The sequence below is a fragment of the Rhipicephalus microplus genome, chromosome 5, assembly GCF_043290135.1.
Source record: "Rhipicephalus microplus isolate Deutch F79 chromosome 5, USDA_Rmic, whole genome shotgun sequence".
Lineage (NCBI taxonomy): Eukaryota > Metazoa > Arthropoda > Arachnida > Ixodida > Ixodidae > Rhipicephalus > Rhipicephalus microplus.
In genome coordinates, this window is record NC_134704.1 from 143,216,675 (window position 1) to 143,242,650 (window position 25,976).

The following is a 25,976-nucleotide window of genomic DNA, read 5'->3' on the forward strand; positions in this document are numbered from 1 at the left end:
GGAATTTCGGTCGCTGTAGAAAGCGGATGTTTCAGTGTGAACTAGGCATCAGTGCGACACCACGGGCCGCTCCCACGTGACGTGGGGATAGTTAGACCAAAACCACCGCATCGCAGGCCCTCTGGACAGCCCAGTTAGTTGATGGTAATGTTCCGAGCTCTTGAGAGCCGAGCTCCATTTCTGCTCTGTGAGGTCCTCATCCGCATGTAACGAGTACACTTGTAGCATATCATTACGTCTTCTCCAAGTACGTCAGCTCGCAGTCAAGTAACACAATCAACGGTGATTTAACACATGCGTCGATCGCCATTTTGGCAGGTAGCAAACCATATGACCGAAAACGAGCTATCCGAACTTTCCCTTTTGCTGCAGTAAATTTTCTCGCGGATAATTTAATTCTCACACTCTCTCCCCTTTCTGTGTGAATTCGTTATGTTAATGCCCTTCACGCTGGACCAATCGGCGAACCTGTTTTGGGAGTGAAGCTGAAGTCCGGTGTACTAGAAGGGCACTTTAACTGAAGTACTGCAGATGACAAAAGTAGATGAAGAGGAAGACGATGAATGAGCGCTTGTCGGTCCATGACGATGATAACTGTAGCTTTATCAATGACGCACGGTAAGCTGAGGCCATAGTAGCATGGTCATAGCCACTCACTTGAACAACAGGACGCAGGAAAAAGAGCAAATGAACATGAAATGAATGGCGTACGCGAGCCTCATCACAATAAAACAAGTCGTAGCGTTCGAATTTACCGGTCTCGCGTGTGTTCCAGAAGTTGTTTTGTCGTTCGGTTCCAAATAGTTTCGGTTTTGATTTGAAGCTTGAGTCGAGTACCAAAAAAAGAAAAAAAAAAAAATGCAGTGCTGGCGCTGCTGTGCCGCTGTGCCACTCGCTGTTTCTGGATCAGTGCGTGACGGTCGACTGCTGGAACTGCCTGCGCGACTGCGATTTCAGCGAATTTGAAGCCCGCATAAATCTCCAGGTGAACAGTTATTTTTATCTCTTCACGGCCTTCTCGTTATACGTTAGCGACGATCCTTGTGTCGTATTTGGCGGCATGCTGTCCGAGCGGAGCAGATACTTTATTGCACGCTTCTTCTTTCTTTATCGCCGATCACGGTATCGTCAGCTGCTACTTCGTTCCGCGTTCTAATGTTCCATATTCAGCGGCCGAGTGCGGAGGAATTTCGAAGTTTAAAAATTGACGTAATGCCTCGGCCTTCTTCGCAGGCCTTGTATTCGAGTCGATCGTTTCAAAACCGAAGCATTTAATCGGAATTTTTCGGGTGGTTATTTATTTCCACATTTAGCGTGATCGATGCACTTCCAACTTTTTGTTTGTTTGTGTTTTCCCCAACATCATCTCTCCTCGGCCCCTCGTCGTCGTCACGTCCCGGCAACTGCGAATTTCCCACTTGTGAAGGGTGAAAGGTAAAATTGTACGCGCATCGTTGATGAAATGATGGAAAAACGGCCGTGGACTGACGTACGATATGCGCTTTGAATACGCCGTGCGCTTGCATCGCGATTACGCATTCTGCGTTCGAGTTCCCGTCCAGCTGCTTTCTGACGCATTTATCGCGTCGGCGTAGTGTGTCGAAGTGTTCACTGTTTAGCGTTCTTAAATTTGAGCCCGCAATAGACCTCGCTTAATCGCGTCGCACGTGCTGTCCTGAAAAATCCTTGCGGAATTTTTTTCCCTGTGGTATCCGTTATTCTGGGGCGCGCTTTTTCCAACAATGGGTTGCGGTCGTCGTATTTGTTTGGTCAGGCTAATTCACTCGTCTTTATGATTACTATCATTATTAGCCGAAATGTGCGTCGTATCAGCGCCGTGTTTTGTTGGTGCTTTGTTCTAAACAGCTAGCCCTTTTAATCGGTCAGTACTGCGAAAACAGATCTGAATAACGTCAGCTGTCTTTTTTTTTTGAAACATTGTTCTAGCACGAACTGCGCGGAATTGATTGCTGATAAGCGTACCGCCTCTTACAATATACAATATATATCAATATAGACAATATCTATGCAATATATGGTACCAGAGAAAAAAAAGAGAGAGAGATAAGTGGCACTGCTATTTTGATAAGCTAAGTACTAATAACTATTCATTTCCTTTAGTGACTGTTAATGTGCGTCATCTGTGGCAAAAGGCATCATACACAACAAATATCTGCAAATGTCTAGCGAGAATATTGCCCTTTTTCAACCACAACAGTGCCTTGTTTGCTCTAATAATTTATGAATTGGAGATTATTTGTGTATCTATCGAAACGCGCCAAATGAAGATTTACTGAAGTCACATGATGTGTACTGTGTTTGACATGTATGCACATTGTATGTTTCAGAAGTCACAAGTGTTTGGAACTTCTCAGCATAAATGAAATGCACATCAGTGAAGTTTGATCTGCTAACTTAACATGAAGTCATGGTGAAGTAAATTATGATAAATCATGTAAAACATCCGCCATGTTCAAAAAATGATGGTAATAAGTATGTAAGCTAATAAATTAACTTTTCCAAAGGTGTTGGTGTATACAATCCTAGTATCTTCCTGAAAGTAAGTCAAAGCATTTACTTTCACTAGTGATATCCCATACATCAGCCAATGAGATAATAGCTACAATCAGGTATGTTGGGACTGGAACCTATAGATATAAATTTATTAGTGAGGTGAAATATCGGGGCCAGATGGGGCACTTTTTTTTTTTGCAATCAAGGCTGATTGGTATTGTATTTCTTTATCTTGATTAACTGATTTGCCCGAGATGCAGAAAGAAAAAAAAAATTGATTCTGGTTGGGGAGGGATAGCATTCGATGGTGCCTGTGTGACGCCCATATGTCAATATTTAAGATTTACCATTATATGTATATTAATGGCAGCTATGTGGTATGTTACCATTATGCATCTGCACCCTCAGCAAAGAGTGGAAGTCGGATCGAAATATCTCTGGTTTTGGGCTGATTCCTGACAGAAACAGTTGCATAATTGATAAAGGTGGAAAGCAAAAAAAAAGGGGGGGGGGTAATAGTTGTATATTTTTTATTGTTTTTTTGTATGTGACCAGCTCAGTGAAACGTTTAGAATGGCTGTTGGACCTCAGGCTAGTAATGCTGACCAGCATGCATTACCATTCTTTCACTAGAACTTTGCAGAAAAAAAAAATTAAAGTGGTGGGAATAACTCTCACAAGCAAACTTGAATGAAGAATCAATAATGTGTTAGGTAAACTACAAAGTCTAACTTCCCTGGTGACACCAATGCTATTAACAGCAAACCTGTGCATTATTCTCACTGTCGTGTCTTTATCATGTTTGTGGCTTATAGCGGTTGGCGTAATGGCATCACAGCAAATAAACGAGTTGGAGGTTGGTTGCGAAACTTTATTGTGGTCCTGCAAGGCGCGCGCAGCGGGCGACTCCCAGGTCGGGACCGTTAATAAATAAACGGGTTTAACAGAATGCATGAAGGCATGTGTTACGTCATGTTCAGTAAGTAACACGTCACTTATGGATGGCACCTGAAGGTTTACCAGAGGGGACAGGCTCATTCTAATTGTGTTTTAATCAAAGGGCTTCAACCACAGTTCTTTTTATAGACGATAGACGGAAAAATTTTGGTCTGTCTGTCTCTGTCTGTTTGTCCGTCGTAACGATACCCCATACGGCACCAAACGATACCCCAAACGGCCAACCCCATTCGCAGCACCCAACAATATTGGTCAAGTTTCAGCAATCATATCTGTGCAATTGTGAATTAAAAAGCAATTATTGCGCATATCCGAGGCACCATAACTACACGTCAATATTTTGTTTGTGTGTCTTTATATTAGAGAAGGCACACGTAAGTAATTCTAAGGACCGTAGTGTTAATCACACTGTCCTGACAATGCAACGCGATGCTCAAAAAGGCAAGTGTTTCGAACGCTTTGCTAAGACCACACAGTGGTGGCACCTGCCCGTCGCTTTGTGTTCTACATCTTATTGCCTCCAAGACGGGGGCGCACGCCTTCCTTCGTTTTCGAAGATAGCACTCGTGTCTAACGTGCCTCGATGCACTCGTTCATCTTCGCTGCACGGATCGAGGCTCTCTAAAATACAATTCACTAATTTTCTCGCATAGAACATCACATAAACGTTTTGTTCACTCTCTTCAGACACAAAACTATCGTCTTTTGACAACATTTGCAGTGCCAATTTTGTTTTCTTTCCTAATTGTTTTCAGCATTCATACACACCGTTTCTTTTTTTCTGTTGTGCAGTCGCCCTTCTTCCAAAGTAAGCTTAATTTGCAAGGCAGAGCATCATGTCCCACAGTTTTTTATTGCTTGGTCCGTTAGATTTTTTTGTTTCACAATGTGGCAATTTGCTCGGCCAACAATTTTACTGCAGTTTATCTGATTTCAACATGCAGTGTTGGCTGCTGTTAGAGGGAGCAGGCGAGCACAGGGCCATTTCTATTTGTGAGTCACAAGGAGTATTGAAAATCTTGGTCAATATGCTCATGTGTTCCGTGTAACAGTGGTCAGCCCTGTACGTTGAGCTGCTGCTGGTGAGAATCAATTTAGAGCTTGCCTCCGCTGCAGTGCCAACCGTATAGTAGCATATGCACCACCACCGTTGCACAAATAAAAATTCAGATAACCTAGTGCATTTTAACATATGTTCTGTGAATGGGAAAGGGGTTATACAAACTGTAGTAATTAAATAGTATTGTTGGCAGCAGTGAGATAAAAGAAAGGTATTTTTTGCCTGTTATCTTGAATCACCTGAATTACTCAGTGTTCTGAGTGTGTTTGCATAAACTTTATTGGTGTCATTTGCTCATTTGTCTATGTTGTGCAACATGAAAGCAATATATCTTATGAAAATGCTTATAATATATGACCATATTGAAGAAAAAAGCAGCATTGTGGATGACGACGAGGTTTCGGAGAGTGGTGCACGCGTGGCCATCTTCTCCACCCTTGGGCATATTGGAAATATATTGTTAATAAGCCGTGCTGCTGTGTATGCTTTCCTAAAAGTATGTGGAAATGGATTCTTGATCGCAATTTGGGAAGCTTTTTTTAAACAAGCAGTACAAGAAATAAACACCACTAGTTCAAACTACTAAGTTCTGACAAATTTTGAACGTCTTGTAAAAGCAAGAGAAGCATTGTGGACTTGACTGTCAACAGCAACAAAGTGTCCAGCCAGGTTAGCCATCATATTTTGACATAACAGTGAGTTAAGTTAGAACCATATTCAGTGCCTATGTTCCCAATCTTCTTTCTTATTAGTGGTATGTGTTGTATGTTAAGATAGTTATTATGATCTTTTTAAAGTCCATTCTAGTGGTATCGGCAGTTGGATAGACATTGCAGCATTGAAATAGTTGTTCGTGCAGCTGCACTCGACGCAACTGGGGTGCTGTCACTGTAGTGCATTCAGAACTGTACACTGTAGAAATGCGTGCATTTGAAAGTGTTAAAATGGTCTGAAGGACCCGAGTATTTTAACAGGGGGTTCCAGGAAATTTCATTTAAGCGCTGTGACCAAAATACGTGAAAAGACCGAGATTCGTGACATCACAGTGACATTCACGTACTATAATTTTGGCGCTTCTATTTCCCATATATTAGCCTGTGATGAACATGTTAATGACAATGTAGTTCTAAACAGTAGCCTGTCTAAACTTGTTCAATGCTCACTTTAATGTCCCTTTGATATTCCAAATGAGCATTCATGGTGTCCGTGGACTTGTCCCATCTTCCCCGACTATGCCCTTATCAGCATAAGGGCCTCTCCCATGTTCCACCAATCAACCCGGTCTTGTGCTTTCTGCTGCCACGTTACACCTGCAAACTTCTTTAATCTATTCTTCCAACCTAATTTTCTGTCTTACTCTCATGCGTTTGTCTTTCCTTGGAATTCAATCTCCTACTTTTAGTGACCAGTGGTCAGTTTACCTATGCAGTACGAGCCTTGCTTATATGCATTGTGATGTATGCTTTGCCAGCTGGGCCTGTGGCAAATTACTAGTGTGGTGCAATGGCATACCAAAACACATTCATTTGCCCATTATTTTTACGGCCCCCGTAACACGTTGCATGCCGTCTTGCCATCCGCAGGAGGAAAAGCGGCACCAGCGGCCATGAGCGGCAAGGTGCCGATTTTGCCCAAGAGGGAGGGCAGTCCTCACAAGAGGCAAAGCCTCACAGGGAGCATTGGTATAAATGTCTTATCACTTTTCCTGTTCTTCGCTCACTCATTGGTTTATGATAGTAGAGCTGTTCATTTCAGCAAGTGAATATGGCTGGAACATACCTGAAATGATAATTTTTTTTTTTCAATTTATGTTGCTATTTATGTTTATAAAATGATCTTATTTTTTTCAATTTATGTTTTTTGTTATTTATGTTATGTTATTAGAGTGCATGATTGGCACTATAATTTGAGGAAACCTGGATGTGTTGGCATAGCTGAGGGTTGATAAAATTCTAATAAATTATGCACGTCTAGGCAAAGCACATAACTTGATTCGTTGCACCTGTGCTAGTGGCTTAGTGAACTTGTCAAAAAATTGTGATAACTGTTTTGGGGTCCCTTCAACTCTAGAGAATATTAGTGGAAACCTGAAGCTCTAAGACTGTTATTCTGGCAAATCCAAGACCATGAGTAAAGGAATAGACAAAAGTTTTTAAGCATAATGTTCAGCAACAAAATGAAGGGCTATGTGGATTTGACAGTGTAGTCAATATTCTGTTTGAGATTAAGAGGGGGTACAAAGGGTGAGGCTGGTAATGGCATATATAGCATGCATATGTTAACCAGTAACTTAAGTACCATAGAAGGTTTGCAGTTAAATCATCATCAGCCTGACTACATCCACTGCAGGATGATGGCCTCTCCCATCTCCTGCCAGTCAACTCGGTCCTGTGCTTACTGGCAGAACATGGGAGAGGCTTTTGTTCTGCAGTGGGCGTAGTCAGGCTGATGATGACGATGATAATTTAAATGGCACATGTAGGTACTAGCACTGCAGACCTCCCATGGTACTTATATTACCGGTTCATATGCAAGGTGCTAAGAATCTCTGGGTCTGGACAGGCCGCCATTGGCAATGCTTGACGCCATTTAAATGATGCAGATCAAATTGTCTCTCAAGCAAGGAAGCTTGTATAACAGTTGTCGCTAGCATCGCTTTCAAAATTATACTGCAGAAAGGAGTGTTTCTTTCAATCAAGCCATAGAACTGGTTAACACATTTCATTGAGGGCCTTCTGTGATGTGAATGGGATCGTTCGCATTCGAGACGTTCCGTTGGCACAACAGGGTTTTTTCATTTTTTTGTGGCTCGTCAACTAAACAAAGTTTATTGATGAGGTTTCTTAGCCCTTTCTTTGCAGTGGCAGCTGTTGAGCTCAGGATTATGACTTAGCTGTGCCACATAACATTCGTGTTTTCAATTATTCATGTTTGAGTGCTGGGCATTGATGTGTGCAGAGGATGATGGAGAGGCCGAGTTCCACTGGGACGACTACTTGGAGAGCACGCAGAGTGAAGCCGTACCAGCTACAGCGTTCGCCCACGTGAGTATGCCTGCCGCAATTGCTGCTCCGGATGCCTGATTGTAATTACTGGAGTAATGTCGCAATGAATTTGGGCACAGTGTAAGCAGAGGACGTAAGGAAATGGACAGGGCCGTCAATCAGGATTGCTCGCTTAGGCGACATGCCGCAGTAGTGAAGCCTTGAATTTTGAGTAAACTTGTGGTAAGGTCTGCAGTACCATATTTTTTCATGTCTTGTAGTCCACCTTTGCACATAACCTGCACATTTATCTGTACAACCCGAGGGAGAATGTAAGAATATTCCTGCTTATTACCTTCACATTTCAGCTTCGCAAATTAATTTTGCACCTTGATGGAAATGACCCCACTTATTATCCACAAGGACTGCAACCACTTAATCTTCCTTTGATTTTGTTCGTCCATGTCACTCTGTCGTAACAGTCGGCTAGTTTCAGCTGTTGCTGTCGCTGCCACCTTCCTTACATTGCCATAAAGCATCACTCCGAAGGCACCTTGCACGCAGAAGTTTACGTATAGCCTGCTGCCCGACTTCAACTGAGAGTTGTTGCATTTTTTTTTAGAGTGCTATACACGATAAGGCACTTTTCACTGCCAATGCAAAATGAGCTATTGCGTGGCAGAAATGACGAATTCGGTGTAATAGTTTTTGCTGTACTTTAGACAGTTGCAGCGTGTCTTGTGTTATTCTGTGTTATTCCCTGTTTTGTGTCAGAAATCATCCATGTACCTGTTTTATTATTCACTTGTAATATTTTTCTTGACTTCTTCACTGGCTAACCACATTATCTCTTATAATCTGTGTCAGCTTTTGTCAGTAACTCCTTGCAGCTGTTGATCTATTTCTTTGTCGTTACATTACCTGAACTGCATCAATCTTTCTTTTTATTTTAAACCTTTGCTGCCTTGTGTGGGGGTGCTTGCACCTCACATGTAGCCGTTCACGGTTGTCTTCAAGGGTCTCCGCATTCATTTGCCAAGTCAGACGTCGGTTATGGTGCTCATCTGCTGTCCTGAAAGGCTTAAATTCGATCCTTTTATGTGGCGGTCTCATTTCTATTGGAGGCAAAAGTGCTAGAGACCCATGTGCTTAGATTCAGGTGCACGTCGAAGAACACTGGGCGGTTAAATTTTTATGAGCCTTCCGCTACAGTGTGCCTCATACAATCGTACGCATGGTGGCTTTGGCATGTAAAATGCTACAAATGATTACTATTACTCCCCACACCTGTCTCTTGCACACGTTTCTAAAGGCAAGCTTGTGAAATTGAGTGACACAGAACAGGCAACTTAAATGCCATAAATCTGCTTGCTTGTCTCACGAGTTTAAGTTTTTAAAACACAAATCCTCACCCAGTCATTAAGCTTTCTCTATTTATTTATTTGCCTTCCACATTTTGACACTTCAGTCTTTTCAAGTGCCTTGGTGTTTAAGCCTTGGCATGTGGCATTACATTCCCGCTGTGTACCGTTGTTAGGCCTAAATAAATATGCATAATCTTAAATAATGCGACGTTCCAATATACTTTTTTTTGACATTGAACATGATGAGAAGGAAGATTGGACGGAGGCTGAACTAAAGATCATAACTTTCTGTTCCCAAAATCTTGACATCACAATGACTGGTTCACACTTTGATAGGGTACATAGATTAGGTCGCTTTGCTCCATACCAGTGTCGGCCTATAATAGCAAAGATGACCGTCTTCATGAACAAGCAAAGCATTCTGGCTTCTGCCCGCAAATTAAAAGGTTCAAAATTCGGAATAAGCGAAGACTTTTCACCCTCAACACGCCAAGCAAAAAGGAAATTGCTGGAATTTGCCAAGGGAAAAGCTAAACCTTGTAGATTATTGCTCTTCACGATAGCTAGAGAGAAAGACGTATAAGTGCGGTCATAGTGGACTTTCGAAACCCACCTCCACTTTTCTGCTATCAGTTTTATTCACCAACATCAGAAGTCTTCTGCCCAAATGCGACCTAGTTTCATCCTTTTTTGATGACGGCTGTCCAATGGTCGTAGCACTTACAGAGACTTGGTCATGCCCTAATATCGGGGTGTTATGCCTGCGAGTCCACAGCGAACGTCCATGCCTCTGAAAAAGGCAATCTGTGTCAAGGCCAGCACGCGAGCCCGCCTGACGCGAACAACTCAACGGCGTCATCACGCGGCGGTGCCTCTCTGCCGCGCACGCACAGTGAGTCACCTCAGCAAGCGAGCCCGTCGAGCAAGCAATCGGCGCCTTCCTGTCTGGCGAGTCTGGCGCAATGCGTGGCGACGTCACTCGTCCTTGGGTGCAGTCACCTGCAGTGCAGCGGCTCCAGATTCGATGAGAATGACACGGCCCAGCGGCAACCCCATTGGAGGATTCTGACGTCATGACCAGCGGTGCTTCTGGTTGGACATTTAGTTACTCAAAGAATCCACCCGGTGCATGTAAAAGAAGCCCTCCGGCGCGTCGCGAGCAGTAGACATGTGTGTCAGAGAAGAGAGCTCGGCTCTTCGGGTCTCTAAGCTGTCGGCCCCAGTGCCGAATTTGTAACGCCTCTGTATATATGCTGTACATAAACCTTGTTTAACTCACCGACGTCTCGTCCGCTCGTCTATCAGCTCTGCGCAGAAGCAGTCGCGAGCTGAGAAACCTACGCTACCAAAAGCTGGTGACCGTGTCGGCGGAGATTGGAGCAGTGGCGCCTTCGGGACCGTGTTGGGGTCGCCGTCTTTCGTAACAGTGGTTGGCAGCAGCGGGACCGGCCGGCGTCAGCGACATCGATGCGGTGAGTGCCTGATGTTTTCCCCTCAGTTCACCAGACTACTCTAGCTCAGGTTATAGTAGTTTAGAGAAGGGCTGTGTGAAGCATTAGAGTGAGCTTTGATCGTTTCAAGCAAAGTCGAAGTGCTTTGAAACCAAAGTTAATGCGGAGGGGGTAAACACGGGAATGTTAAAAATTGCTTGCGATTCTTCCTAGTAGGCTTATAGTGGGTACGGCAAGTTGATTCTTAACAGGCGCAAACAGCAAGAGGCTAGTGTGAACGATGGAGAACCTTAAAGTTAAGGAGCTCATAGAAATTTCTGAGGAACTCTGCATTACTTTGTGCCGTGCGAAACGAAAGCAAGCGATCCTTGAGATCATGAAGTATGAAGGAATGTCGGCTGAGGAAGTCGATGAGGCCTGGGTGGATATCAAAGCACGCCGCGAGGAGGCCGAAAGGCGAGAAGCTCGCGAACGTGAAGAAGATGAAAGGCGAGAAGCTCGCGAACGTGAAGAAGCTGAAAGGCGAGAAATTCGCGAACGTGAAGAAGCTGAAAGGCGCGAACCTCGCGAGCGCGAGGAGGCCGAGAGACAGGAGCGCCTCGAGTTGAAACGAATAGAATTGGCAATCCCACAGTGTTCGCAGGTGCCTAGCGTAGCTTCTGCGACATTTCAGGTCAGCGGTCAGAGAATTTGCGACCAACTGCCACCGTTCGTAGTAGGCGAGGACATGGCAAAGTATCTCGTCAAGTTTGAACACGTGTGTGAGCGAAATGCTTTAGAGCGGTCTCTTTGGGCGCGAAACCTGTTAGCTTTCTTCCCGGCGAAGTGTCCGACGCGATAACTTGCTTGTCGAGGGAAGCATTTGAGAGCTGTGACGAGGTTAAGGAAGTGCTCTTGCGACGTTATAAGTTGTCACTCGAGGCTTTCAGGCAAAGGTTGCGGTATGCTAAAAAGGGGAATGAGTCACACGTTGACTTCGTGTTTCGTCTTAAAGCCGATTTAATTGAATGGCTCAAGGGCGAAGGTGTTTATGACGACCGCGATAAAGTGGTAGAATGCATTGCATTGGAGCAATTCTACCGCTGCATCGAGGAGGATGTCAAGCTGTGGCTGCAGGACAGACTTGGTGAAGTACAGCTAAACAAGGCAGCAGAGTTAGCTGAGGAGTATTATACTCGCCGAAAGTTGCATAGCAGGGCAGTGCGCGTTGAAAAGGATGAAAGAAAAGAGGGCTTTTCAAAAAAACCTGATCAACGGAAACCCGCTCCACACCGTAATTTCAAGAAAAACCCGTCTCTTACGAAGGACACTGTAGGGGAAGGGCAAACGGAAGCGGAGAAATTGAGTGAGGTTCCTAAACAACACACTGATACCACACGGGCGTTTGAATCACGGAAGCCGCTAATCTGCTACAACTGCAAAAAGGAAGGGCACATCGCGATAAACTGTAAGCAAAAGTCAACACTCCGAGAATCGGAAAAGAACATGCGGTTGTTAGAGCCGTATCTCCAAGAAATTAGGGTGAATGGGATAACGTGTCGAGCACTTAGAGACTCAGCGGCAACCATGGACGTTGTCCATCCTTCATTGGTGTCTCCGGATGACTTTACAGGAGAATGCGCGTGGATTAGGCAAGTCGCCGAGGAGCAGAGTGCTTGCTTACCAATCGCTACGGTTGTCATTGAAGGCCCGTTCGGTAAGCTTCGCACCAAAGTGGCTGGTGTCTGCCGTGCTTCCCGATCGTTTTCCTCATCTTTTCTTTAACAACTCAGAGCAGCTTCTCAAAGAGCAGGGTAAATCGTTCTTCCCCAACTTAGCGTACATGGCCCTCACGCGATCGCAAGTTCGGAAGCTTTCCCAGGAGCTTGATCTTGTTCAATGCTGTGAACTTTCAAGTGACCTTGGCGGCGAGTCGACGGTACCTCAGAGAGGAAATTTACCGTACGAGTCATGTGACCAGTCACTCGAGCGGCCCGTCGCCGAAGAGACCGGCGTGGTTTCCGTAGCAGGGGGAGATGACATGGCGCCATTGAGTCAGAGCGAGAGGGGTGCAACGCTCTCGCCTGTAGCGGAAAGTTGGAGTGAGCTGTCAAGGGTTGTTCGAGAAACGCTCATTCGAGAGCAGCGTGAGGACCTCTCGATAAAAGCGCTAATGGAAAGCGTAAACTTGGGGAAAAAGAAAAACAATGTTTCTTTTTTTGAGAAAGCAGGGCTTTTGTATCGGAGCTACACAAATGCGCAAGGTCGCAAGTATGAGCAGCTCTTGGTGCCAGAGAAGTATTTTCGCCAACTATTGAAACTGGCGCATGACAACACATGAGCAGGGCATCTCGGCATAAAGAAGACCAAGGCTAGAGTTTCCCTTGAGTTTTATTGGCCGAAATGCTGGAAGGACATCGAAGACTTTGTACGCTCATGCGACACTTGTCAGAGAGCGGGGAAATCCACGGACAAGTGGAAGGCACCCATGAAGCTTGTGCCAATTATCACCGAACCTTTTCGGCGCCTAGTGATTGATATCGTCGGGCCATTGCTAGAGTCAAGGCAAGGTTTTCGGTACATCCTGACGGCTCTCTGTGTAGCCACAAAATTTCCGGAAGCGATACCACTTAAGGAGCTCAATTCCCCTCATGTCGTGGATGCACTGCTGTCCATATTTGCATGCGTCGGATTTCCTTCAGAAATCCAATGCGACAATGGTAGTGTCTTCACCAGCTGCCATACCTCTACCTTTATGGATAAATGTGGAATAAAAGTAGTGCACAGCTCGATCCATCACCTGCAATCTAATGCGGTAGAGCGTATGCATTCCATTCTGAAACGGATACTGAGAGCTCTTTGCTACGAGCACAAATGCGACTGGGAAGCGTGTATTCCTCCCGCTATGTTCGCTTTGAGATCAGCTCCTCATGAGAGCACTGGTTTTAGCCCTGCAGAGCTTGTCTATGGCAGGAGTTTGAGAACACTATTGCGGATGCTCCGCGAGTCCTGGGAGGGTTTCGATGAGGACCCTAATGTAGTTGCGTATGTTCTAGACCTCCTTCAGCGGCTTGGAAGAACGAAAGATCTAGTGGAAAGCCACCTGAAGGCTGCACAAGTGTTGTCGAAGGAGTACTACGACAAATCGGCGAAGAAGCGTGCTTTTGAAGTTGGTAGTCAGGTAATGCTGCTGCGGCCGTCCAAAAAGAACAAGCTTGAGGTTCATTGGGAAGGGCCCGCCAAAGTAATATCGAAGCTTTCTGATACCAATTATGAAGTGAAATTAGGAAGGCGGCCAAACAAAATTTACCACAGTAACTTGATGAAACCATACGTTCAACGTCAAGCAGTCGTAAATCTGCTGTTGAATGCTTCAGAGGAAGAGGGAGAAGAAATTTTGAGTTCTAGTGATGTAATCAAAAGGAGATCGTAGGTAATCTTGGAGCAGTTGAACCTAGAGCCTAGGTTAAGTGAAGTCCAGAAGGAGGACCTGAGAAGGATTGTTTCCGAGTTTCAAGATGTGTTTTCGAACCATCCCGGAAACACGACCGTGATCAAACACAATATCGAGCTAACTTGTGAGGAGGCAATCCGTAGCAAGCCGTATCGTTGTTCTCCTGTGCAAAAGCAGATCATAAAAGAGGAGATCGATAAAATACTGGAGTTGAGAGTTATAGTACCAGGCGAGAGTGACTATACATCCCCTCTAATATTGGTTCAAGCGCCAGGAAAAGATCCGAGGCCATGCATCGATTATCGGCGTCTTAACGCCATAACTCGAGACCAAACTTACCCGATACCAAACCTGGAGGAAAGGGTGGAAACTGTGTCACAGTCTAGCTATATTTCCACGTTAGACCTCGTGCGAGGGTATTGGCAAGTCCCCCTTACGGAGCGTGCTAGCCGCTATGCCGCATTTGTTTCTCCATTCGGAACGTATCGTCCACTTAAGCTGAGGTTTGGATTGAAAAATGCGCCCTTTTGTTTTTCAGGCTTAATGGACCGCGTTCTTAAAGGCCTCTCTGATTTCGCTCTGCCGTATCTTGACGATGTCGCCATCTTCTCAAACAGCTGGGAAGAACATGTCGAGCATTTACGCGTCGTGCTGAACAGGTTGAAAGAGGCTGGTCTTACCGTGAAACCTATCAAATGTCACCTAGGGTGCGGCGAGGTGTCTTACCTGGGGCACGTTGTTGGGCGTGGCCGGCCTAGATCTTCAGAAATTAAGGTAGCCGCCGTCGTGAACTATCCACGACCAACCACAAAATCTGAGATAAGGGTATTCTTGAGCCTGGCTGGATACTATCAGCATTACGTGCAAAATTACTCTAGCATGGCCAGCCCTCTAACTGACGCACTTCGAAAATCCGAGCCGGTTAAAGTAGTATGGGACTCAGAAAAGGAGAATGCGTTTCGCCAGCTAAAACAGGCCCTAAGCAAAAAGCCTGTTCTCATGGCACCCGATTTCTCTAAAAGATTTGTGATTCAATGCGACGCGAGTGATCGCTGCATGGGAGCTGTATTGTGCCAGGAAGACAGGGCTGGTAACGAATGGCCAGTTTTGTACTTAAGTCGAAAACTCAGCGGCAGGGAAGAGGCATACAGTACCTCTGAAAAGGAATGCGCTTGCCTCGTGTGGGCTGTTCAAAAGCTAGCTTGTTATGTCTCCGGTTCGAGGTTTGTGGTCGAAACGGACCACTGTCCTCTAACCTGGTTAAATAACATGTCGCCTAAAAGTGTCCGGTTACTGAGGTGGAGCATGATACTCCAACAGCACAACTTTGACGTTCGCTACAAAAAAGGAAAGCTAAATGCTAATGCGGACGCGTTGAGTCGTGCGTTAAGTTAGTACCTTCTTCACCTTTTCGTTTCTCGCTGGCGATTCGGAGCAAAATTTTGTCCTCATCACGGCCTTAGCTGAGCGCTCTCGTCCAGAATGAGCTCAAGGAGCCAACTTTATGTTCTATTCTAATTCGTTACGTTGTTGTACATGGAAAAAAGAAAAATTGAGCTCTCATTTTAAGAGTCTTGTGTCCCACATGTGCCTCTTGATGTAGAGGGAACGAAATTCCGATATACACGTAGCTAGGTATATGTTGTACTATACTTTGTCTGGTGTTCTGTCGGGTGACCGAGGGCACTTGCTTGTGTCGTGTGTTGTCTGTTGTCGAACGGTTCTTGACAAGTTGCAGAACCATCTACAAGTGCTGAAACCAAAAATCGTCAGAAGAGACGAGCGAAGCTGGTCGACAAGTTGTGGTGACAAGCCAGTGGAGCTGGGATCCGTCCTCAAGAATTGGATGTGTTCTCGGAACAGAATCTGGAGCTGCATTCTCCCCATGGCCCTGGAGGCAAACCTGGAGGGACCTGGAGAACGAGCACACCTGACATCCGAGCCACGTGGAAGCAGCTCGTCTTTCCGGCACATTGTCTGGCGGCGGGGGTGCTGTTATGCCTGCGAGTCCACAGCGAACGTCCATGCCTCTGAAAAACGCAATCTGTGTCAAGGCCAGCCCGCGAGCCCGCCTGATGCGAACAACTCAACGGCGTCATCACGCGGCGGTGCCTCTCTGCCGCGCACGCACAGTGAGTCACCTCAGCAAGCGAGCCCGTCGAGCAAGCAATCGGCGCCTTCCTGTCTGGCGAGTCTGACGCAATGCGTGGCGACGTCACTCGTCCTTGTGTGCAGCCACCTGCAGTGCAGCGGCTCCAGATTCGATGAGAATGACGCGGCCCAGCGGCGACCCCATTGGAGGATTCTGACCTCACGACCAGCGGCGCTTCTGGTTGGACATTTGGTTACTCAAAGAATCCACCCGGCGCATATAAAAGAAGCCCTGCGGCGCGTCGCGAGCAGTAGACATGTGTGTCAGAGAAGAGAGCTCGGCTCTTCGGGTCTCTAAGCTGTCGGCCCCAGTGCCGAATTTGTAACGCCTCTGTATATATGCTGTACATAAACCTTGTTTAACTCACCGACGTCTCGTCCGCTCGTCTATCAGCTCTGCGCAGAAGCAGTCGTGAGCTGAGAAACCTACGCTACCAAACAGCTGGTGACCGTGTCGGCGGAGATCGGAGCAGTGGCGCCTTCAGGGCCGTGTTGGCGTCGCAGTCTTTCGTAAAAGGGGACAAGGAATTGCTGTTTGATAAGGACTACACCATTTACAGGCATGACCGCACACAAAGGAGAGGATGAGGGTACTGCTGGCCTTTAAGAACGACATCGCATCATTCGTAATTGATACGTTCTCTGATCTGGAAATGGCAGCATGTAGGGCTCACACCAAGAACATACTAATAGGAGTTTGCTATCGCACACCCGACGCTAGTCCACTATTTCAAGATGATTTGCGAAAGAGCATCTCGGCCGCAATTAAGAGATGTCCTACCGATCACGTGTACCTTTTCGGTGACTTTAACTCACCCAATATCGACTGGCCCACTTTATCATCGCCCTGCCAAATTTCAACTGATTTCGTTAACCTTTCGTTGGATTTCAACTTTCCACAAGTGGTAGATAAACCCACGCGTGGTACTAATACTCTAGATTTGGTGCTAACCACCGCCCCTGATAGGATAGGCACAATCAAATACTGGGATGGTTTTAGTGACCACAATCTCCTACAACTCGCCATCCACAAACCGGTACCAAATATAGGTTCTATGGCTACCAAGTTCATTTGTAACTACAATAAAGCGGACTACAGGGGCATGAACAATGAATTAGCGGTCTTCTTCCATCAGTCTCTTATACAATATTTCTCTCTGCAGTCTGTGGTTCAAAATAGACTTGCATTTAAGAACAAAAATCAGATTTCGTGGATAGGTATGTGCCTCTTATCTCTATTGCTCACGATAACAAAAATCCCTGGTTCGGTTCATCACTGCGCAAACAGCGAAATAAAAAGAAGCGCTTCTACGCAGCAGCCAAACATTCATCCAGCGCGTCTTCCTGGGAAAGGTATAAGGCATGCCTGAAAGAATATTCCTCAGCTATAAGTTCCGCGAAAAACAAGTACTATTCACATGACCTACCCTTCCTCTTGCACTCAAACCCATGAAATTTCTCGCAAACCATATCTTCAGGAAATGAACCGTAAACTTGGACCATGACAAATCTGTTTTTTTAATGATGACAGTACACCACTAATGGATGAGCAATGCTCACACGAGTTTAACAAATTTTTCTTGTCTGTATTTACTAAAGAAGATAACTTAAACGTGCCTTATGTTCCAGATTTAAATCACCCTTATATGACACTAATAACGGTCACTGAGGATGGAGTTGCGTGCCTCATAAATAACCTTATTCTATCAACATCTGCGGGTGTAAATAACTTAAACGCTAAGATATGGAAAAATACCCTACCGCTTTCACGTGAAATACTTTGCAGAATATTTAATCAATCATTGTCGATTAGACAACTACCGAAAGACTGGAAGGTGGCCAGGGTTATTTTGTGATTCAAAGTTAGAAAGAAAAATCAACCAGACAACTACCGCCCCATTTCCCCAACTTGCATTTCCTGTAAAATGCTAGAGCACACAATTGCATCGCACATCTATTGCCACCTGGAGACAAATAATTTCTTTTTCATAAATCAACATGGATTTCGTAAAAATATGTCATGTTATACGCAATTGTTTGAACTTACTACTGACTTGTACTTTAACATGGACAACAATCTACAAACCGATAGCATTTTTCTTGACTTTTCCAAAGCTTTTGACCTGGTCGCTCACTGTCGATTGTTTTCCAAATTAAATTCCCTTGGACTGGACTCTGCTAGCTTATCTTGGATTAGAAATTTCTTATCATCTCACCAACAATTCACCGTAATTAATAACTGTGTGTCTCCCTTAGCTGATGTAACTTCCGGAGTCCCTCAAGGTAGCTTTCTAGGCCCTTTACTCTTCCTTATTTACATTAATGACCTGCCCAATAATATTTCCTCAAGTATTAGATTATTCGCTGATGACTGTATCATTTATAGAAAAATAACATCTTCTGATGATCACCACATCCTGTAAAATGACATTAACCTTTAAATATGTGGTGTCGAAAATGGCTCATGGTATTGAACTCTGGAAAATGTAAACTGATTTTTTTCACCCACAAACAACCGAACTCAGATTTTTCCTATGTCACTAACAACTCTGTCATATCTCTTGTTCAGTGTATCTAGGAATAAACTTGACTCACAATCTTTCATGGTGCCCCCACATTACTGCTCTGTGCTAAAGCATCACAAACGCTTGAGTACACTCGTCGTAACCTCCGTAAATCGCCACCTAACATTCGCAAGTTAGTGTACCTTACCCCCATTCACCCACAGTTACAATTCGCGTCATCCATTTGGTCCCCTTATCAAGACTACTTAATTACTAACTTAAAGCTTGTTCAAAACCATGCCACTCGTTTTATTACCAGAAGTTACGAATGAAAATCCAGTATTACTAAAATAAAACTCGAGCTTTCGCTGCACCCTCTTCAGGTTAGCCGGTATGTTTCTCTTTTATGCCTGCTTCATGGATATGTTCAAAACAACAGGCTACATTCACTACCTTTGAAAACCCCACTGCGCATGTCTAGGTGGCTTCATAATCAGGGCAGTTTCAACCGCATCTTCGGCAATACAAGGGCATTTAATTGTTCTGCGCTGCCACACGCCATCCAGCTTTGGAACGATCTCCCTGGCGATATCACTTTGATCACAAATCACAAAGCCTTTCACTACCGCCGACTCTAAGATTTCATGCTTACATAATTGTTTCTCATTTATTCTCTCTAGATATGTTATCTTATGTTTTAAATTGTTTAACATTGTATTATGTCACATTGTAGTATTGTGAACGCTGCCGAAATTTTTTTCATTTTTCAACCACCGACTGTTATGTTAATTAAGTTCGTGTTTCGTGCATGCTCTTCCTTTGTTTAGTTTTTCTACTGGGGTGTTACTATTGCTTATCTGGCAGTCGTTTACATTACAGTGTACTTTCCAGATTGTATCGTTTTGATTTCATTTTTTTCTACATTTATCGCATGTCTTATTTTACCATGTATCGCCCCCCTTACACAATGCTCTGGTAAGGAGCCTGTAAGGTATTGTGAATAAAAAAAAATATATCTTTACCTCTCCCCTCTTCAACATCTGTGGAGGCCCAACTGATATGGTGAACAAGGGTGCCTTCCCTTTGAGTCCGGAGTTCCAAATCTGCCACGTAGATGTCAATGCACAAGAATATCTGAAATTTGAATGCTAAAAAACTTTGGTGTCCAATTGGTAGAGCATCGGGCTTATTGTCTAAAGGTTGGGTCCCTGCCAACATTTTACATCTATATTGCAATTGCCATGATACGATCAAATAGTACAATTAACGACCCCTATGTCTTCCGTGGCATGATTGTTTGTTGGTCTTCATGCTGGTGTCAGGTCGAGCACAGCCTGGAGAGTGGCCTGCGGCCAGGTATGAAGCTGGAGGTGCCACTTAGCACTGCCGATGGTGGAAATGGCAATGGTGGTAACGGCGGCGGTGTCTACTGGCTGGCCTCGGTGGTGACCACGTGTGGCCCGCTGCTGTCCCTGCGCTACTTGGGCTATGGGGCGGACCGGTCGGCCGACTTCTGGTGTGACGTGGGCACCAACGAGGTGCATCCGCTCGGCTGGTGCGCCCGAAACCACAAACCTCTCAAGCCACCTCAGGGTAGGGAATAGCTTTTTTTTTTTTTTTTGAAAATTAAAAGCTTTGTATGCTTCATGAAACGGAAAAATACTGGTGTCCTGGTGTCCTGCATTGGCAACGTCAACACAAGGGATGCACAAAAACACTACCACATGCTGACATCACTATATGAGGCCATCATGGTGCCACATATCACCAAATTTTGTGACGTTGCATGCTGGTGTCATCGCTTGACATCATTGTTTGTTCAAATGTAGACCAATCTTGGAGGCAGTTAAAAACAAGGGAGGAATCACAAAGTTTGTGATGCCTCCCTTGTTCACAAAGTTTGTGATGCCTCTGACTTTAGAGGCATCGACTTTGAATATGATAGCTTTCGTCCTTGGTTCAAATGAGGGAAACGTATAAGGCAGCCGGTGAGGTCTTTCTCTTTTTTATCTCAGCTGATGGTTAACACTTCCTACTGGATTTATTAAGGTTTAGATGAGCCACATTGCATAGATTTATCATGAAAAATCATTAGACTTGTGCAAATAGTGATCTTTAGGTTTGATGCAAATTTGAAACAAATAGTGCTTTTGGTTGAATAATTTTTAATCGAATTCGAATAGTGTATACATGTCACCGATTATAAAGAAAAATTGCATATTTGTCATGACCAAACTAACCTGCACAATATTTTTTAAAATTTAGACAAGGCCTGTGCAAATACCACTTTTTTGCATCAAAGAAAGTGGAAACAACTTTGAAAAGTAGCAGCATTTGACTTTCAGTAGAATCTAAGTTACAGCCTGTAAATTATATTGCGTTAAAAAATTTGTGATACTTAGAGCATATAAGCCTGTAAACAAGCTTTTAAAATTGAGAACTGAATCGATGGGAGGGTGATATCTTCATTTAACCTGAAAGTGAGGTTTCATGGCAGCACGGATTTTTCCTGGTCACGTGTCTTCATGGTTTGACACTACTTCACAGCAGTGAAACCACCTTTGCAGGAAGTTACGTGTGAATTAATAAACATTTGAATAGGTGCTTTCATGGCTTAGTGCCCCTCTGCTGCAGTGAAACCACCATTAGAGAATGTTACAGATTAATATGCACCTATTCGTTTGTCTTGAATACTGTGAAAGTTTCAGTAATTTAAGTTTGATTCAAAGTGAATTCAAATACTGCATTATTTGTTTGAGTATTCAAATATGGAAATATTGGAATATTGAGTTGAGAGAACAGCAAAGGGTCGTTCCCTTTATGTCTGCGTGTCGTGTGTTTCACTCTGGTTTTCACAATGTAATCGTACCACCTTGAGTGGCTAAATTTGCACTTGCACAGGGCCTTAGTCAAGAGAGGGCACAATTTTTTGTCTGCAGTCTTCTTTATTTGGTATGAAGAAGGTCCAGTTTTTATCCTTACTGCAAGAACTTATGTATTCATTTGCCACGTAGTGCTTGTAGAGCTATGCTTTGATATGTAACGATACTTTGCAGGCATGTTTTGGGAGCTAATGGACACAATCGTTTGTGGCTAAGATTTTCTTTAGAAGGTTTTAAACAGTGCAAAAAAGACGGAACACATGGAAAGACACACTGTCCATCTCTGTGGGGGTTCTGTCGTCATTGTGCTGCTTGAATCTTTCCCAAGCATGAACCAACTCACTCTAGCAACTATCTTAGCCAAGATTTATCTTCGTCCATGTCACTGTTTCATTGCATTTTGAGTTAAATTTTCAACCACAAGCTACATAACGCAGGCTTCTTTGCCTTGTATAAACCTGCACTTTAGTTTTTGAATGAAAGAATCCTTACGGTGGATCGTCAACAAAGCATGCAGGTAAAGTACATGTAAATGTACGGAGCAACAGAAAATCATCATAAATTTCACGAAAAATAAAGACAGCAGCTCCTTGTTGCAGTTGTGTTGCACAGCACATTTGCAGTTTCAGAGCGAATCAATCGTTGAAAAATAAAAAAAGTTGTTGAGGCCATAGAGTTTCTTATATATACACTAGAGGGAACTCTGGTGATAGTGTCTATGGGAGCTGCAACACATGGTGCTTTAGCCTGCATGGGAATGATGGGTAGCACACGGATTTGTCTATTCTTCTTACTTTTGCTTCGTTTGGCTTCGCGTGGCTTCGAGCTGCCTTGTCACGAGATGACAGTCAGCAAATGTTCAGCAGTTGCACTTCACCACTTTGACCTTTTTGGGCTAACCAATTCAAATCGGGTCATCAAGTTCACAATGGTCGGTTCTTTTATTCGAAACAAAACTGAAAAACAGCAATAAACAAAGCCACACGTGCGTTCGAAGCCCACAACAAGCATGAAGACCAGGCAAATTTCTGTACTACACATCATTCCCAGGGTGGCTGAATGGTTGCAGCACCAGGGTCCAGGAAACCCTGGTTGAGGCGAAGGACGAAATTGGAGGATAAGGCAAACAACCACTATCTTCCAGTCAGTTTTTTTTTGTAAGTGCATGAAATGTGTGTTGTAGATGGGGCTTCTCCTGTTTCTCCGGATTGATTTCCCATCATGTTACATGGTTGTGGTCACTAAAAATCGGGTCCTCTGTAAATAAGAAATAAGTAACACAATAATCACATTTATCAACTTATCAGCAAGTTGGTTTAAGATATAATAGGGAAACAGTGCATCAAATAAGAAAAAAAAAGGAACACAACCAACCACACATAGCGCTACCATACCATACCAACCGTACATAGTGTTATGTACCGTTCGTTGTGTACCTGCAAAATATGTCTGCTCGTCTGTTTCGAATGCTTCTGAACTTCAGAAATACTGAATTATTGTTGGGCCAAATTTGAATATTGTAACATGAGCTGGAATATTCAAAGCATTTGAATATTTTTGAAGGCCGAGTTTCTTGCTAATAACTATACAGACCATATCAAATGTGTATATTGAATCACTTTATTAGTTTGACAGATCTGGTTAGTTATCTAGCCTGCAATGGTTTGTTAGGTCTAACTGTTTTTGTGGTCATGTCTTTATTTTTTGCAGCCATTGTGGAGAAGCATTTGGACTGGGAGAAGTTGCTGGCCGACGAACTGAAGAGTGCTGTCACTGTGCCATCCTATGTTCTTGAGATGGTTCGTTATCTCATGCTTAATGGCATTATTCAATTGAATATTTAGTTGTAGAGTAGAATCTTGATGATACGATTACAGTTGATGTCAATTTTGCGATGATAAAATTCAAATTTTAAGGTCTTCAGTTGGACTACATTATATAAAATACACCTTGATTTGGTGTTATAAAAACGGTTTCCCCAGCTACCATGGACGATATGAACGCTCGATTGACTGCTGCTTGTGAACGGCGCGACACGGCTTGTCTGTGGGAGGAAGGTCAATTCACAATTAGCCTCGAAGAAAGAGAATGCGGCAAAACTGAGCGAAATTTCCCTCGCTTCGTCGCCGGAAAAGTGGCCCGAAAACTTTGCCGTAAAGCCGACTCAAAAAAATTGGTCAGAGACCAGTTTTGTCGCCACGCGATAGCAGATCACCTTTCTGCTACGTCTTTGGCTATACCAGCTGCACTAGCCCTCAAACAATGTGATGTAAACGTAAACAACCAGCTGTACATTCAAAATGGCGGCCAAGGTTACGGTGATGGCTTGCGCCTGTGTAATCTCGAACTACCGCACAGCACGACAAAGCTCACGGCCTTGAAAAGGACTCATTAATCGAGAGCCTAGTTTGAATTGCGATCGCCGCGAACACCAGAAGTAGAAGGTGCAGCAGCAGCAAGCCGGCGTGCCCTTACGTGTGTCATTTTGCCCTGCTGGCTGAATCTATCGCCGCCGCTACCGGTGTGTCCGCATGTGTCGTTTCTTTTGGCGTGTCTCCTAAAACAATGTTTTTAAAGGTGTAAACTGTTTCTTTTTGGTGCTTTGCATGCATGACTAGAACTTGGTACAGATTTTAATGCTCAGGAATGAATTCTCAGACGGCAACTGCGGCGATGGCATGTATACGAGGAACAGAACGAATGTGAACATTTACGTTGGGCGCAGACATGGTTTTGCGGCCGCTCTGGCATTTTCGCTTGGATTCTCAAGTGTGAAGTCTTCAGGACTGATTTCTTTTTTTATTGACATCACGGCGCATCTTGCCGGCCGCTCAAGTGGTGAAGCGAGTAAATTTCCGATACGTTTCACCACTTTCGCTTCCTTTGCTTCTTGCATTTGTTCATTGGCTAGACTTATGGGCAAATCGTCAGTCTGACCAATGAGCAAGCGGGAATTGCATAGCATTGAAAAAGGCATTACATTGTAATTGCATCCCTCAGAGGCACTCCTGCGTTTTATCCACGGTTGACCAATATCAAATGGTGGATGATTGAGAAGGCATAGAATTGGAAAGAAGTCGCTACGTTATGACTTACGTTCACATAACTGATTTTCAGGCCATAGCTGGGCTTGTGGTGCTATGAGTTACCATACTTTTTATTGTACGTTACCCATCCTTGTGTTCAACAACTTAAACATTTTTAAAAAGCTTACCACTTATTTTCTGTACACTTCAGCCATGCAAACTGGCATAACACCTTCGTGGAAATGACCCCAACAATTATGCCGGAAGATTGCAAACTTTATTATCACTTGATTTCAGACACCAGTGTCAGTTTCCTGCTATCACCTAGTGCTTCTTTCAGTTGTGGCTGTCACCTTTCTTGCATTGTATTAATTAAGGCACTGCCATGAAGCCACCTTACAAGACAGTTTGCGTATAATCATCTGCGCATCATAAACCCTCGGGTGACATGCAAGACTGGACAGAAGGGAAACTCTTATGCCCGTGCATCTGCCAGCTCAGTGGCAAATCTCTAAGTTTTCTGTATTTTCTGCGTAGCTTATGCGTGAGAAGATTTGATATGTACACAGCGAATAAATAGGAGATAGTCTTTAATTCGTTGGCCACTGCACTTCTTTCTGCTCGTTTCAAAGAAGAGCGAATGGTGTGAAACAGGCACCTTCCTGAATTGGTTCTGTCTGACATGGCTAATCGTCTTTCAGTTACTGTTTGTATATTACGTATTAAATTTTTGCTGAAATGTATTTTTCTTTTTATTTGTTACTAAAACTGCATTTGACATAGCACATGATTTATTTCAACGCAGTGATTTCGTAACCTTCGTTGGGAGATCGGACCTTTGTCAGCTGTATTAAAACACCGTTAGCCTAATCTTCCTTGGACTGTGCAGTGTGTACTCTGTGAAGTGAAACGGCTCTCTTGTCATTTGTATTTTTTTCTGTGCATTGCACTTGCAGAAAGGCTCAGCCCCCATCGACCAGATCCAGCCAAACATGAAACTGCTTGTGCTTGAAGAAGAGAACCCACTGAATGGCTGGGCGGCCTCCGTGAGTGTTTGACACTCTGTCTAATGCAAGCCTTTACTTCTTTACACTGGTTTCCAAAGAATAGATTGAAATGATTTGTAAGTGATTTGTCTCAGCACTCTAAATGCTACATTTGTCGCGATTATCCCGGGAGAACTTGCAAAGGATTGGATTGACAGAGAGTTGGGAACAGTTTTGCCACGCCCATGGCGTGGCAAGACGAATACACTTTGTACCCTGAACGGACAAAACAAATGCAGTCATCATCATCATCATCATCATCATCAGCAGCCTGACTACGTCTACTGCAGGACAAAGGCCTCTCCCATGTTCCGCCAGTCAACTCGGTCCTGTGCTTGCTTCTGCCATTTTAACCCACAAATTTCTTAATCTCATCAGCCCACCTAACTTTCTGTCTCGCCATAACCCGCTTGCCTTCTCTGGGAATCCAGTTAGTTACCCTTAACAGTGATGGAAGTGCTGCGCCAATTGCGCCAAACTGCGCCAAGACAGAAATGCTGCTACATGCTGCGCCAAATGGCTGTTTTTCGCGTATATTGCGCCATGCCTGCGCCGAGGCCAACGTTTTGTGACGCTCGCCTCCACGGCCAATGGTTCCGAAACC

At 44.2% G+C, this 25,976-nt stretch overlaps 1 protein-coding gene across 2 annotated transcripts in view; it reads left to right on the top strand.

Annotated features, from left to right (window-relative positions):
• Positions 1–854: 854 nt before the first annotated feature.
• The window catches only part of LOC119174210 (scm-like with four MBT domains protein 2), a 122,282-nt gene continuing 97,160 nt past the window's right edge, over positions 855–25,976 (top strand). Inside the window, exons 1-6 of one of the 2 annotated variants that reach the window (XM_037425033.2) lie at positions 855–985; positions 6,115–6,213; positions 7,490–7,575; positions 19,741–20,011; positions 23,011–23,099; positions 25,283–25,372. In XM_037425033.2, coding sequence (XP_037280930.2) covers positions 6,138–6,213; positions 7,490–7,575; positions 19,741–20,011; positions 23,011–23,099; positions 25,283–25,372 — 612 coding nt within the window. In that variant the 5' untranslated portion in view covers positions 855–985; positions 6,115–6,137. Of the gene's footprint in view, positions 986–1,059; positions 1,435–6,114; positions 6,214–7,489; positions 7,576–19,740; positions 20,012–23,010; positions 23,100–25,282; positions 25,373–25,976 lie in introns of those variants that run through there. The other variant, XM_075896000.1, reaches the window with a different exon arrangement.